General features: G+C 56.2%; 2 protein-coding genes across 2 annotated transcripts; one reads left to right on the top strand and one right to left on the bottom strand.

Annotated features, from left to right (window-relative positions):
- The first annotated feature begins 10 nt into the window (after nucleotides 1-10).
- On the top strand, nucleotides 11-8,697 carry ERN2 (endoplasmic reticulum to nucleus signaling 2). The gene is made up of 22 exons (XM_010719501.3): nucleotides 11-138; nucleotides 1,350-1,467; nucleotides 1,711-1,744; nucleotides 2,153-2,225; nucleotides 2,420-2,492; nucleotides 2,679-2,801; nucleotides 3,128-3,229; nucleotides 3,570-3,831; nucleotides 4,021-4,099; nucleotides 4,164-4,314; nucleotides 4,394-4,515; nucleotides 4,708-4,887; nucleotides 4,993-5,233; nucleotides 5,307-5,397; nucleotides 5,612-5,801; nucleotides 5,958-6,057; nucleotides 6,197-6,396; nucleotides 6,809-6,956; nucleotides 7,051-7,178; nucleotides 7,262-7,385; nucleotides 7,572-7,639; nucleotides 7,710-8,697. The coding sequence occupies exons 1-22, from the start codon at nucleotides 67-69 to the stop codon at nucleotides 7,899-7,901; spliced, it is 2,871 nt and encodes a 956-aa protein (XP_010717803.1). The 5' UTR covers nucleotides 11-66; the 3' UTR covers nucleotides 7,902-8,697.
- Nucleotides 8,698-9,125: 428 nt separating this feature from the next.
- Nucleotides 9,126-14,051, bottom strand: PLK1 (polo like kinase 1; the record flags this gene model as incomplete). The annotated part of the gene is made up of 9 exons (XM_010719500.2): nucleotides 9,126-9,880; nucleotides 10,276-10,458; nucleotides 10,931-11,085; nucleotides 11,554-11,631; nucleotides 11,851-12,009; nucleotides 12,316-12,535; nucleotides 13,044-13,137; nucleotides 13,623-13,767; nucleotides 13,853-14,051. Coding segments are annotated over 9 exons (1,440 nt in total), but the record flags the coding sequence as incomplete, so codon positions are not given.
- Nucleotides 14,052-14,079: the final 28 nt, after the last annotated feature.

The following is a 14,079-nucleotide window of genomic DNA, read 5'->3' as shown; positions in this document are numbered from 1 at the left end:
CGCCGCCTCTCGGGCGATAGCGCGGCCCCGCCCGGCCCCGCGCTGTGCCCCCGGCATGCCCGGGCCATGAGCGGCCCCGCCGCGCTGCTCTCCGAGCTGCTGCTGCTACTCGCGCTGCTCCGCGTGCCGCCCGCGCAGGTACGGGGTGAGCGGGGCTGAGCCGGGCAGGGCGGTGCGACGCGCGTGGTTCTGCGAGAGGCGCTGAGGGGTGCGCGGAAGGCTGCCGTGGGACGGCCGAGTGCGGGAGCGGAGGGTGCCAGAAGGAGGAAAGAGGGACGGAGCTGCGAGGGCCGAGGGAAGGTCGGAGGGACGGAGGGAGGCTGCGGCAGTGACATCTGCCGCTCTGCCGGGGCGGCGGTGTCGGTTCCGGACCCCGCGAAGGCCCTCAATGCCGCGGCACCGGGATGGATTTCTGCGGGAGTCCCCGGGGATGACGCATCAGTCGGGCCCGCTGCGACCGCCGCTGTGTGCTGCGGACGGGCACGCAGCAGCCCCGCGGGCAGGGGTCGCGCTGGGTCCTGCTCTTCAGCCTGGCCGGGTCCTCAGACTGAACCCTGTGCTTGGTTCACGGCCGAGGACGTGGTGAGCTGCGGGTCAGAGCCGGTGCAGCGGTGGGATGAGAAGCCGGGGCCCCGTGCACCGAGCGTCGGTGTGCGGTCGGGCAGCAGGTGCTGTCCCCGCGCTTCCTGTGCCGCGTCGCTCCCGTCCCCATCCTGTTTGCCGATGGGGTGAGGCCAGACGGTGAGCGCGGCGGTGAGCTGGCGCTTGCGAACGTGGACACGGCACACGGAAGCAGCAGTTCCCTTCTCCACAGTAGGTTTGCAATTGGTCCTTTATCATAAAGGCAGCTGAAACGCACGGCTGTCAGAGCCTGCACCATTAGTTGCATGTCTGGCATTAAAACTCGCCCAACGAGTTTGCTTCTGGAAGGAGCTGGTGGCCGGGCTTCATGTGTCAATCTCGGGAGGGGCCGTGGGGACAGTAGGACAGTCACCTCACAGCCAGCCCTGCAGGCACAGCATGCCCCAGAGCACCGGGGGTTTGGCACTTCTGCCACCCATTCATAAAGCACAGCACCTCCTAGCAGATGACATCCTCTGCCGTTCCATATCGCAGACCTGATGGCTGGGTGTGCTGTGCTCGGCACAAAAGGTTTTCCTCACCTGGGAGCAGGGAGGACCTCGATCTGCTTCCCTGCAGCCTGCTCCCCTGCTGCTCTGTGAGATCCACACAGCACAGTGCTATTGGATGGCACAGGTTCTCCAAGGTGGCACGGTGCTGTTGGGTGGCACAGCACCAGGCTCATCCTCAGTCCATCCGTGCCCTCAGGCCTCAATTTCTGCCCACAGTGTCTCAAAGATAGCGCTGTGACTGTCCCAGAAACTCTGCTCTTCATATCAACGCTGGATGGAAACCTCCATGCAGTCAGTAAGAGCTCCGGCGATGTCAGGTGGACCCTGAAGGATGGTGAGTGGCAGCCCAGGGCTCACCCACAGCTCTGTGCACACTCCAGGGCTGCCAGGCACAGCTCTGTCCCTGCATGGCTGCTGGCAGAGAGCATTGGCTGTGCTGCTGGCCGTGACTATTCTGGGTCTGACATGCAGATAGGTCTGCCCTGAGCGTGCCAGCACGTGGCTGTGTGTAAACACTGCCACGCTGTCTGCTGCAAGGGGTGAGGCTGCTGACGTGGTGTTTCGCTCTCTTTTTCAGATCCCATTCTGCAGGTGCCGGTCTATGTCGCAGAGTGAGTATTGCTGTCCTGCCAGACAGGCTGTTACTTCCGGCCCTGCAGGAGGCATTCAGGGATGCTGACAGATGGGGCTGCCCTGAGAACCAACCCATTCGCAGCCTTAGAGAAAGTCACCATGCCCACCTTTATGCAAGCACTTCATGCACGATGATGAGCAATAGCTGTGGCAGACCAGTACCACCATGCACAGAAGCATGGAAGAGAAACCAGAGGAAATTCCTGAGTCCCCTTCAAGCTGCAAGGGACCTGGGGACAGCAAAGAGCTACTTGTGCTGGCATGGGGCAGGAAGGAACCCATCCAGGACCACTGCTGGATGAATTTCCTTACTACATCTTCTGCTCAGCCATTGATGTGTTCCCAGAGCTTGGGTGCAGCTCACATGTTGTTCTCCCACTTTTCAGACCAGCGTTTCTGCCAGACCCCAATGATGGCAGCCTATACATCCTGGGAGGGAAGAAAAAAGAAGGCTTGATGGTCAGTGGGGGGCTGCGGTTGACCTGTCCCCTCTGTTTCCCTGGGCTGTGGCAGCTGCTGGTCCTTGACACCATGATGTATTGGTTGGGTGGCGTGGGATGGCACAGCTGTGCTGGGCTGTGCTTTCTGGGAGCATCCCAGGCTGCAGGTCGGGCTGGCTGTGGCATTGAGGCCACATGCTCTCTGTGTTGCAGAAGCTGCCATTCACCATCCCAGAGCTGGTCCAGTCGTCACCGTGCCGCAGCTCGGACGGGGTGCTCTACACAGGTACTGGAGCTTGGGCAGCACTGCTGCTGGGAAAAGTGCCTGATGTGTGAGTGTGGAACTGCAGGGAGGGAGTGGGGGGAGCTCGTGGATGCGTGGCTGTGGGCTGGGAGAGGTGGGGAGGAGGCAGCTGCTGAGTGGGAGAGCAGCGCTGCAGAGCTGTAGGGCAAAGTGTGCTCTCTTTGGCAGGGAAGAAGCTGGACACCTGGTTCATTGTGGACCCCAAGTCAGGGGAGAAGCAGACCACGCTCTCAACAGAGGCCTGGGATGGGGTGTGTCCCTCCAGCCCACTGCTCTACATCGGCCGCACCCGTAAGGCTGTCCTCCCCTCCGCTCACCCTGCGGGTCCCAGGGGGTGCTGGGCTGTTCCACTGCCTCCACGGGGGCTGCTGCCATCCAGAGTGATTTGTGTGACTGCTGCCAGCAGCAGGCTCTGCTGTCCCTTTGGAAGTGGCAAAAGAGTGGAGAGTCTGCTTTTCTCCAGCAGCACGCTGTGATGTTGGGCTCAGCGCTACCAATGTGCTGGAGCTGGCATTGGCTTCGTGCTGGCAGCTCCTGGGGTGTCAGCATTTCCCCTCCACATTCAAGGCATCGTCCCCATCGCACACAGTGACTGTGCTGCTCTGCTCTCACCCCAGAGTACGTCATCACCATGTATGACACCAAGACGAGGGAGCTGCGCTGGAATGCCACCTACTCTGACTACTCGGCACCGCTCTACGAGGAGTCCTACCCCTACAGTGAGTGTCCCTGGCCCTGCCCACACTGGCTGTGCCGTGGTGCTGCTGCAGCTGGGATCTGGGCTGCCGTGGCTGCTAGGGGATGCGGTTGCTGTGCCATGCTGTGCTGTGTTGTGCTAGGGCTCACCTGCCTGGCAGAGATGGAGCCATGGCTCTGGGACAGGCAGCATGTGTTTCTCTGGCAAAGACAGTTCCCACAGCCCATTGCTGTGCCTTGCAGGACACTTGTGGAGCTGCGGGATGCATTGGGTCACCCAAGTCCACAGTGCTCGGCACAGGCAGGGGGATGCAGCCACGCAGGCAGCACCTCTACATTGCTTCCCCCTCTGTTTCTATCCAGAAATGTCTCACTTTGCCTCCAGCGGGGACGGGCTGGTGGTGACACTGGACAAGGAGAGCGGCGAGGTGCTGTGGGCACAGAACTATGGCTCACCCGTGGTTGGCATCTACATGTGGCACCAGGACAGCCTGCGGCGCGTCCCCCACCTCAACCTGGCCATGGAGACACTGCGCTACCTGACCTTCCACTCGCAGGACATCCACCTCGCCCGCTGGGGCCACCAGGGCATGAAGGACTTCACGGCCACCAAGACCCAGCTGCTGTAGGTGATGCGGTGTGGGGTTCCGCTGGGGCGACTATGGGTGGTGGCTTAGAGTGAGCGAGGCACTGTCACAGCTGCCACCATCTCGAGGGATGTGGGATGCCAGAAGGTCACAGTAGTGACAAGCAGTGGCTCTGGGGTGCTCATGCCTGCCTGTCCTACTGAGCCGATGCTGCACCCACATTGCAGGCCAGCGTTGTACGTGGGGAAGCATGCGGCCAGCTTCTATGCCCTGACCTCCCTGGTACACAGCAGTGTAGCACTGGTGGTGAGTATCTGAATGCCCGTGCCATGCTGTGTGTGCATCTCATCCCCATTGCCCCGTCTTGCAGCCACAGGGCATCACGCTGGCCAGGATTGATGGCCCCACCACGGATGACGTGACCATGAGAGAGTCAGGAGAGTGTGAGATCACCCCCAGCACCGATGTCAAGTACCCACAGGACAGCATCACCGCACTGCACAACCAGTGGCTGTTGATAGGTGCGGGGCTGCACACAGTCATGGGAGCTGCCTTGCTGTGCAGCTACAGCTCTCAGCTCTCTGCTTTCCCCCACCCCAGGGCACCATGAGCTGCCTCCCGTGGTGCACACCACCATGCTCAGAGCTTTCCCTGAGAACTTGAGGAAGGCAACAGAAACCATCATTCCCCGCAGCTCTCCTGCCAGGAATGTGTTTGATGATGTGAGTGGTGAAGCAGTGTGTGTCACTGCTTTGCTGGGGGCACCTCGGGCCATGAGGGGTTGCATGGGTTGGATGGTGTCCAAGTGCATGGGGTGGTGTCAGGGGGGGCCTGTGGGTCTCTCAGCTTTGGGAATAGCTGGGAGGAGAAGGAGCCTTGGGTGCTGTCATAACCCAGTATCCCCTCTCCTGCAGTTCCTGGCCCCCAGCAGTGCGGAGGAGCTGGCTCTGCGGGGCAGTGAGGGGCATGTCCCACCCGAGCCTGGCCACAGAGAGCAAACAGAGGTGTACCCGGATTCTGGTGACTGGGACCTGCTGCTGGCTGCTGTCGGCACAGTGCTGCTGGGTGGTGGGGTCCTGCTGCTCCTCGTCATGGTGCGTGGGCTGCTACTGGTACCGCCTTGCAGAGCTGGGAGCCACAGATGTACTAAGGCCTTGGGTGCTCGCAGCAGCTGAGAGGATTCCTCCTTTGTGCTTCAGAAGCTGCAGAAGCAGCATGAGGTGCAGCAGCAGCAGCTGGAGAAGCAGATTCAGCTCTTGCAGCAGCAACAGCAGGAGATGCTGCTCCCACATCGCAGTTCCAGTGAGGGCATCCCTGCAGCACCCAAACAGCCAGCGGGAAGCAGAGAAAGTGCACCTGGGCTGCAGCCAAGCTCTGATCCCTGTGCCCCCACGGAGCTGGTGAATGGGATGGTGAGCATGAAGCCGGCAGTGTCTGCAGGTAGGTACTGAACCAATCTTCTTCCTGGAGGAGTAATGCTGGAGGGTTGCAGGGTGTCTGCATTTCTCTGCAGAAGTGGAGCCCGACGTGGTTGTTGTTGGGAAAGTTTCCTTTAACCCCAAGGATGTGCTGGGCCACGGAGCGGGAGGGACCTTCGTCTTCAGGTGGGTTTGTGGCACTGGGAGCCTTTCTGCTGTGACTATGGGGTGATGGCCCCTTCCTGCACTTTGGCCCAGAGCCTCCAGCACAGAGAGGGGTGTGATTTTCCTACAAAAAACCTTAGCTGATCCTCTGGTGTACAGCTCTGGGCATCCCTCCCATGCTGGGGGGCTTGTGACATTGCCTGGTGCTCAGCCATCTCTCTCCATCTGCACACAGGGGGCAGTTTGAAGGCCGGAACGTGGCCGTGAAGCGCCTTCTGCCCGAGTGCTTCCACCTCGTGGACCGCGAGGTGCGGCTGCTGCAGGAGTCAGACGAGCACCCACATGTCGTGCGCTACTTCTGCACCGAGAAGGACAGGCAGTTCCACTACATCGCTATTGAGCTCTGCTCTGCCACGCTGCAGGAGGTGAGCGCGCAGTCCCCCCATGCCATGTGCTGCAATCACCCTGGGCATGGCAAGCCTTGGGTAAATGGCCTCCCTGTGAGCTCATACACCTGACATTCCTCCTCTCCAGCTTCAGTACCGGCCCCAGCTCACCTCTCTGCCTCTCTCTGGTTGCAGTATGTGGAGAGCCCCAGCTTTGATCGGCGCAGCCTGGACCCGGTGTCTGTTCTGCACCAGACCATGTCGGGGCTGGCGCACCTGCACTCGCTCAGCATCGGTGAGGCAGCGGCATCCCTGTGGTGATGGCATCCATCAGGGCACCGTGTCCTGTTCTCAGCCATCACAGCAGCATCCCCTAACTCGGCCCTGCAGCTGCAGCACCACCTGCAGGTAATGCTGCAACCCACCTTTTGCAGTTCATCGTGACCTGAAGCCCTGCAACATCCTCATCTCCGTCCCCAACAGCCATGGGCAGATCCGAGCCGTCATCTCTGACTTTGGGCTGTGCAAGAAGCTGCAGGGCGGGCGGCACAGCTTCAGCCTGCGCTCTGGCATCCCTGGCACTGAGGGCTGGATTGCACCCGAGGTGCTGCAGGAGGCACCAAAGGAGAACCCCGTCAGTGAGCCACATGTCCTGCTTAGCGCTCACTAGCTTTCCCCTGCTGCCTCCTCCTTGCTTGCACTGTGCTGCTGAAATGCACGATTCAGACCAGAGCTCTGGGAGCATAATGCAGCCGTGCTCAGTGTCATGGCTCCCTCAGGCAGCGTTGCTTTCTGCTGCATTGCTCCTTCTCAATGCAGTGGCAGAGCCTCATGGAACAGGAGTGCCGCTTCATCTCTCTGCTCCTTGGCTCTGCTTTGGCAAACACGGAGCAGGTGGAGGTCGCACACCTGCTCGTCCCAGTGAGCCTTGTGCTTGGGTCAGCTCATGTGGGTGCCGAGGGCAGCAACTGCTCTGCTGTGTTTGTCTGGCATGGCTGCAGCTGCCATGGGCTGTGAGGGGCCCATCTCCTGCCTGTGTCTTGCAGACATGCGCAGTGGACATCTTCTCTGCTGGCTGTGTTTTCTACTATGTGGTGTCTGGAGGGCAGCACCCCTTTGGGGACAGCCTGCGGCGCCAGGCCAACATCCTGGCAGGTGCCTGCCAGCTGCCCTGCCTGCAGGAGGACGTGCATGGTGAGGCTGCAGTGGGTCCCTGCAGTGCCTGCCCTGCTCTGAGCCCTCTGCCTGTCCTCGTGCCACCACCGCTCTGTTCTGTTCCGTGCACCAGACAAGGTTGTGGCCAGGGAACTGATCACATCCATGCTCAGCAGTGAACCCCAGAAGCGCCCCTCAGCCCCTGCTGTCCTCATGCACCCCTTCTTCTGGAGCGCAGAGAAGCAGCTGCAGTTCTTCCAGGTATGTGCTGGGCACTGCATTACGGTGTGGGCAATGAATCTCTTCCTCTAATCTCACCTACACATCCCCACTGCGTGGTGCAGGATGTCAGCGACCGCGTGGAGAAGGAGCCGGCCGAGGGGGCCCTGATGGCAGCGCTGGAGGCGGGTGGCCGTGCTGTGGTGAGGACAAACTGGAGGATGCACATCTCCCTGCCACTGCAGATGGGTAAGAAGCACTGGCCACGTGCCATGCCAATGCGGGAATATGCAGGGAGTGGAACGTTCCAGGCGTCAGAGGGCCCCGCAGCCAAACGCTGGAGGAGACAGAAGTGCAGGCAGTGCAGAGCAGAACCCCACGGCTGTAGGGCTGTGTCCCCGGCTCTCACCTCACCCTCTCCTTTACTTTCCCCAGACCTGCGCAAATTCCGCACCTACAAGGGGGGCTCAGTGCGTGACCTGCTGCGCGCCATGAGGAACAAGGTACGTCCTGCCTCCCCCCCACCCTGCACTGCCCTGCCGTCCCGTCCCTCACACCCCTCTTCTCCCGCAGAAGCACCACTACCACGAGCTGCCTGCTGAGGTCCGTGAGGCGCTGGGCTCCGTCCCCGACGGCTTCGTGCAGTACTTCACCTCCCGCTTCCCCCGGCTGCTGCTGCACACACACAGCGCCATGCAGCTCTGCGCCCACGAGCGGCTCTTCCACCCCTACTACAGCTCTGAGCTGGGGGGCACAGGGAGGTGAGCGAGGTCAGCGTGGCTGCAGCACCGCTCCTCGTGCCCCAGGCTGCCGGAGCGTCGACCTTTGGGCTCACCTGTATGGGACTCGGCCACAGCCATCCTCCTGGATGGCCCCGGAACCTTCCGGCATCCTCCCCACAGAGTTGGACAGGGTGAGATGAGGACACAGACACTGTGTGATGTGTGCAGGGTCTACCAAACCCACAGGAGCTTCCGTCTTTGCAAAACCTCAGGGTCAGACATAGGAGTCTGGAGACCAGAGAATAAAAATTCTCTACTGCAGCTGTAGTATTTTAAGAAGCCAGGGAAGGAAAAAAAAGTTTTCCTGAGAACAGCTGGAAGCACTGCAGCTCAGCAGCTGGAGCCCACAGGTCGCTCCTCAGATCAGCAGCCTTGTTTCCACGGTTCCTCCTGGGGAAGCAGCTGTCCATATGTTTAACACAGAGATGGGAGCAGAAGGACTGATAGCACAGGCTGACCCTGGACACGGTCCTTGTCCCCAGCTGACAGCACACAGATCAGTGCTCAGCATCTGTCCCAGGGCTTTGGCCTCACTCATTGCACAGGGTCTGGGAGGGCATGCCAGCCCCTGGGGGAGGCTCGAGGCCCCCAGCACAGTGCTGATAGCAGCTGGGTTTGTGCAGGCCCATTCCTCTTTTACTGTGGTATGGGCTCTTGTTACATAGGTAACAAGGCACTTGTGCCTGGTTTATCTTCAGAACACTGTATAGCCAAGAACATTTTATACAAAATGTTACAAAAAAATAATAAAAAAAAGCTTGTCCTGCTTTAAACCAAAATGATACGAGAGCACCAGTGATGACAGCCATCAGCACTGGACTACTGCAGCACTGTAGTGCGACTACACTGTTAGCAAAGCATCTGCAACATGAAACATAATCAAAGGCTCTGATCAAACAGAAGAGGGGGAGGCATAGAACTGCTTTCCTCCTGCAATAAGGCCCAGGGCTGTTCTCTATTTCTTTGGCATTGCCAAAGAGCAAGTCCAGGGCTGAGCTCAGCCAGCAGCTGGAGGAAGAGCGGATGGAGATGAGAGGTCTTCACAGAATGGCCAAGGTTGGAAGGGACCTCAAGGATCATGAATCTCCAGCCCCCTGCCACATGCAGGGTCACCAACCTCCCCATTTAATGCTAGACCAGGTCTTGGTCAAGAAGAATTCAGAAGCAACACAATGCTGCTTCCCTACCAAGGAACCAAGAGAGGCTGGACGCTCCAAACAACAATCTTTAATCAAGTTATGCAATATACAAAAGTTTAGTTTTCATGTAGAACAAATTCAGTATTAAAATGCAAATTGCTCAGTCTCAACCTGGGCATGTTAAATATCTTAGTTGTGCTGCAACAAAAGGAAACAAGTCCAGAGCATCATGCACAGACATGTACAAAACTTACATGATAGTTCTGGGGAGAACCCCACACTTTGTCTCATTAGAAGGCCCAGGAACCTCCAACAAGAGGGTTGGTTTTTGAGTCAGGCTTTTGGCTTTGAAAAGTTAAGGAAAAAAAAGACTATATAAGTAATTTTTAAAAAACACTTTGTATTGGGAGGAGCAAGAAACCCCTTTGTGCACCACTCACAGTGAACACAGCACCATCACCACAGCATCAGGGGCTCCCTGGGGGCAACTGAAACGTACCCAGGAGAGGGAGCCCAGCTGTGCAATGGCAGGTTACAGTACAAGGGATGCTAATAGACTTCCTTATCCACAGCTGAGCCAGTTTGGCACAGATGTTGATTCCGTCAGGACCAAAGCCTAAGCAGAGGATTTCATACGGGCTGAGCCAGGTTTCGAACCGAGGAGCTTCTCCACCATGGTACGAGCATAGCGTAGTCGGCTGGCCAGCTCCTTGCAGCATCCGTGCTCCTCAATGAGGCTCAGCTTGTACGTGCGGAAGTCCCGTTTCTCATCTATGTATGTGACAGCAGCCATTAGAGGGCACAGGATGACTTTGGTGTGGTCCTATGGGGAGGAACACAAGGTCACCCTGAGCACATTGCTCCACGGTGAAACATTTTTCACTCCTTTGGATGAACCATCACAGCGAGGTCATCCCAACTGCAGGCCAGCAGCATGCTGACAAAGCACAACACTGCTGCAACAAGAAAGTGCTTACTCAGAGAGAATCAAAGGGAAACATTCATGCTGCACCAACTGTGCAGCAGTTTTACTCCTGCTAAAGGAAACAACCATTTGAGCTAGGAGTGGCTGGATGGCTTTAGTACTAGCAAGCAGAGCAAGGAGCCTTTTAGTGCTACGTTCACTGGGCAAAGCTTCAGCTCAGGCTATAACTGCCTGCAGGGATCACCACCCTGCCATATAGCACTGAATGTAGCAAGTCAGCACAACAGCCTCACCTGAAAGAAGTTGATCTGCACAGTGCCATTGCTGAGGTGCAGGATGATGGCACTGCGGGTCCGGAACCACGTGCAGAGGTAGGGTAAACGTGCCAGCTCATCTCCTTCCCGAGGTGTGATGTTGGCACCTGCCTTCAGCAAGTGCTCACTCATGTAATTCCTGAAGTATTTCAATAGTGTTATCTGCAAATAGAACAGGCTGTGAACAGACAGGCTGAGGATGAGCCCTGGTATCTGGAGAGAGTAGGAGCTATTATCACAAATTCAGAGACTTCTTAAGTCTTTCCGATCTTAAGGGGTCGCTGCACAAACCTGTGCAAGTTCTCAAGTATCACCAGAATTAACTTTGCTGTCTGAGTACAAGACTCACTCTGCTGAATGCTTCAGTGCATGCAAGCTTTATAAGAGCTTATTTCTGTGAAGCTGCTCAGAAGTGAGCCTCAGTTAACAACTAGAAACAAACTGTGAGAGCTGCCAGCATCTCTCTTTTGGGTCACATTTTACCAGCCAATGGGGTTACTTGCATTCAGCAGGCTTCCTAAGTTATAGATGTTTTTCCCCGGTGTCTACCCTGATAGAAAAGCTCAACAAGACCTGCAGAAGTCTCATCAGAAACAGCCACCCACCAACAAGGGTTCCTGTCCTCTGGACTGACCTTCTTGTTCAAGGCAGAAGGGCAGGATCTCACAGTGAAGTAGGACTCGGTGTTGTTTTGCTCAATGTACTGCAAGCTGTCCCCATCATTGTACATAATGAGACGAGTGGAGTCATTGAAGAGAACTCCAACACTGTTGTCACACAGCTGATAACCTAGTTCAAAATAAAGCCTGTTAGACTTCCATACGTGGGACCCTTGGTTACATGAAATACAGAGCTGGAATATTTGTCATCTAGGGGGTCCCTGAAGGCCACCTCACCAATTTTAGAAGATGCTCCTTTTTACAGAGGTCTAGATAGCACTTCTTCTCTGGATTTGTCATCCTCCTTTGTTGCATTATCTGCTGCATAAGCAACTTCAACTCCTACACTGAGTACACAAGCTAGCCACTCTGGATCCACAGGATCATGCTGCATGCACCCTTAATGTGGCCAGGGTGGATATTCAGCAGCCACTACTTTGTGTTTGCTTAGAGTTTGATGACATTCCTGGTGACGCTCTTGGATACAAACACTAGAAAATCATGATTAAAGAACTAAACCTACACAGAGCACAAGTCAGATTCTACCAGCTGCTTCAGGAACTAGAAAAGGCTGAAGTACTGCTACCACATTATTTACCTAGACCATACTTATCCGAGTAGTCCACCCATTTGCTAACCCAGAAGATGGGAATACAGGCTGGGTCTTCAGCTTCTTCTGCAAAGAGAAAAAGAGTTTGTTAGAAGACATTTCAAGACATCCTGTGCATGCACCACAGCAAGCAAGGCCAAGAGGAAGGTAAGCAGCTTCTACATTGCTTTTCTGCCTTTCAGGTTGAAGTGAGGTAAGTTGGTCCCTCAATCCAGCCAAGAGCATCAATGACAGAAGCAAGTTATCCAGAAAGGTCAGTGCCTGTGGGATTATCCCCAGACTCACCTTGTCTCACTGCTGTTCTCTCAGAGGGTTTGGCTGAGTTGACTGCAGTCAGTTGCTGTAACATGTCAGCTAAGTGACACTCAATGGTGTCTCCCACCTCCCGCAGCCCAGCTGCATCTTCCTTTTCAGGCAAGTTTTCTAATACAGGGCTTTCTGGTCCTGGGCCAGGAAAGAGAAGATTACAGAAATATGAGCAGCAAGTTTCTAAAAGCACCAATTTACATTCTACCCTAGCTATAAGAAACACGTTATGCACCTCATAGCTGAACTGCTTCCTGCTTTGGTTCTGGACAAAGAGCAAGGAGAACTCCCAGACACGAGATGTTCTAGTTTCCGTGTGAACTGGGAGAGTAGGTGAGGCAGCACTATATTCCCCACAGATGGGTCTGTATGTTGCTAGAGGCCAGGCAGGCTCTCATCCAGTGCTGCAATCCATATCCCTCACTTCCAGACACCTGCCCTTACCTTTGTTGAGTGCCGTCAGAGGCTTTCGCCCATTCAGTTCAATTGTGCTGGGAGCAATGGAAAATCGAGGTGCAACAGTGAGACAGCTGGTGGGCAGGCGGCTGGGGATGTACCCTGATGTGAAGAACTCATCGTTCAGCAACTCGTTGATAGTTGGGCGTGTGGCAGGGTCAGATCTTAGCATCTTCTGAATGAGGTTAGCAGCTACGGGGTTGATGTGCTACGAAGAGACAGGCAGGGCTGTGAGACAAGTAGGACAAGCACACACTAGTGGCATCTGCTCTGTATAATACAACAGATACAAGGTTCTGATCATGGCTTTGGGTCAGGCAAGCAGGACACAAGCCTGGGAAACAGAACGATACAGATATGGAGAGCAGCCTCCTGACAGCATGCAAAGCTTAAAATCAACAGCAGTGAGATGAGATGAGAACTTGGCCCAAGACTTCATCTGTGGCTGGACTCAATACATAGAATTGAACAGACTCGCTGGGCTGCCCACCTCAGAGTTTGTTTTTTTTTTTTCCTGAATCAAAGGGAGTGCTGCTGGCCCCTCAGGAAGAAGTTGGTCTTACAGGTTCACTCTGCCATCAACTGACACAGCCCTTTCCCAGCTGGCTACAATAATAGCTGCTTCACTATTATGTGAGAGCCCAGTAAGTACCAGAAACAGGATTGTGCAAGAACAGCTGCAAGATCAGTGGATCCACCGATGAGAAGTACAGTACCTTGGGAATAGTATACTCATTCTTCTTGATTCGGATGTATGTTTCTTTGAGACAAGATGTTTCAAAAGGCGGTTTCCCCACCAGCAGAGTATACCTGCATGTTTGTAGACATAGAAGCGTTAGTTGGGGTTTTTTTTTCGCATAAGACAGCAAAAAGGCAAGACTTGAGTGCAGAAGAAATCTCATGCTAAGGACAACCTCCTAGCAGAAGGAACAGAACACTCTGGCATTAGAAGCACAGTAGAGCTAGCAACTGCAGTACTGTGTCTGGTTCCTACACCACTAGAAGAGAGCTGAGATCCAGTAACCTCTGGAGGCAGCTTCAGTTAGGAAATGAGCATTTTTGGGGGGAAAACAGGCCCAAGGCAGCTGTGCTGTGTAGCAGATCAGACTGCAGACACACATACCCATGTGCTCGGGGCACCAGGGAGTCAGGTGCCAGCTAGCAGCAGGGCTCAGCCATGGCAGCGTGCAGGATACAGCATATCCAAAACCGCAGCATACACCGAAACCTCACAGAGGCCAACAGGACGTGGGGCACAGAGACCTCACGGTCCTGCAGGAGACACTTTGACTCACATGATGCAGCCAATGGACCATATATCCACCTCAAAGCTGTGCCCCTTCTTGCCCAGCACCTCCGGGGCGATGTAGTTGGGGGTCCCACACAGGGTCTTCTTGCGCTCGCCATCGTACTCCACTTTGGTGGCCAGGCCAAAGTCACCTTGGGGAGAGACAGAGAGATGGGAGCAATGAGAGGACGCGGGCGGGACGGGACGGCCACGGGGGCACCGCACCCCGACACCTACCGATCTTCACCTCCATGTCGTCGCTGAGGAAGAGGTTGCCCAGCTTGAGGTCGCGGTGGATGACGCGCTGGTTGTGCAGGTACTGGCAGCCCAGGATGGTCTGCCGCAGGTAGTAGCGCACCTCGGGCTCGCTCAGCGCCTTCCGCCGCTTGTGCAGCTCCAGCAGCGACTGCGGGGAGAAAAGCACGTGGGCCGTCGCTCAGCCCGCTCCCGGCCGCGCCCGCACA

Source organism: Meleagris gallopavo, chromosome 16 (assembly GCF_000146605.3).
Source record: "Meleagris gallopavo isolate NT-WF06-2002-E0010 breed Aviagen turkey brand Nicholas breeding stock chromosome 16, Turkey_5.1, whole genome shotgun sequence".
Classification (NCBI taxonomy): domain Eukaryota; kingdom Metazoa; phylum Chordata; class Aves; order Galliformes; family Phasianidae; genus Meleagris; species Meleagris gallopavo.
Note: the sequence above shows the minus strand (reverse complement) of the source record. Positions and strands in the feature narration are given on the sequence as shown.

Bases quoted from the DNA above. Each gene is read 5' to 3' on its own strand.
- ERN2 (XM_010719501.3), top strand. From the start codon at position 67: ATGAGCGGCCCCGCCGCGCTGCTCTCCGAGCTGCTGCTGCTACTCGCG. The intron at 2,226-2,419 runs GTCAGTGGGGGG...TCTGTGTTGCAG, and splicing joins AGAAAAAAGAAGGCTTGATG to AAGCTGCCATTCACCATCCC. The intron at 7,640-7,709 runs GTACGTCCTGCC...CTTCTCCCGCAG, and splicing joins TGCGCGCCATGAGGAACAAG to AAGCACCACTACCACGAGCT.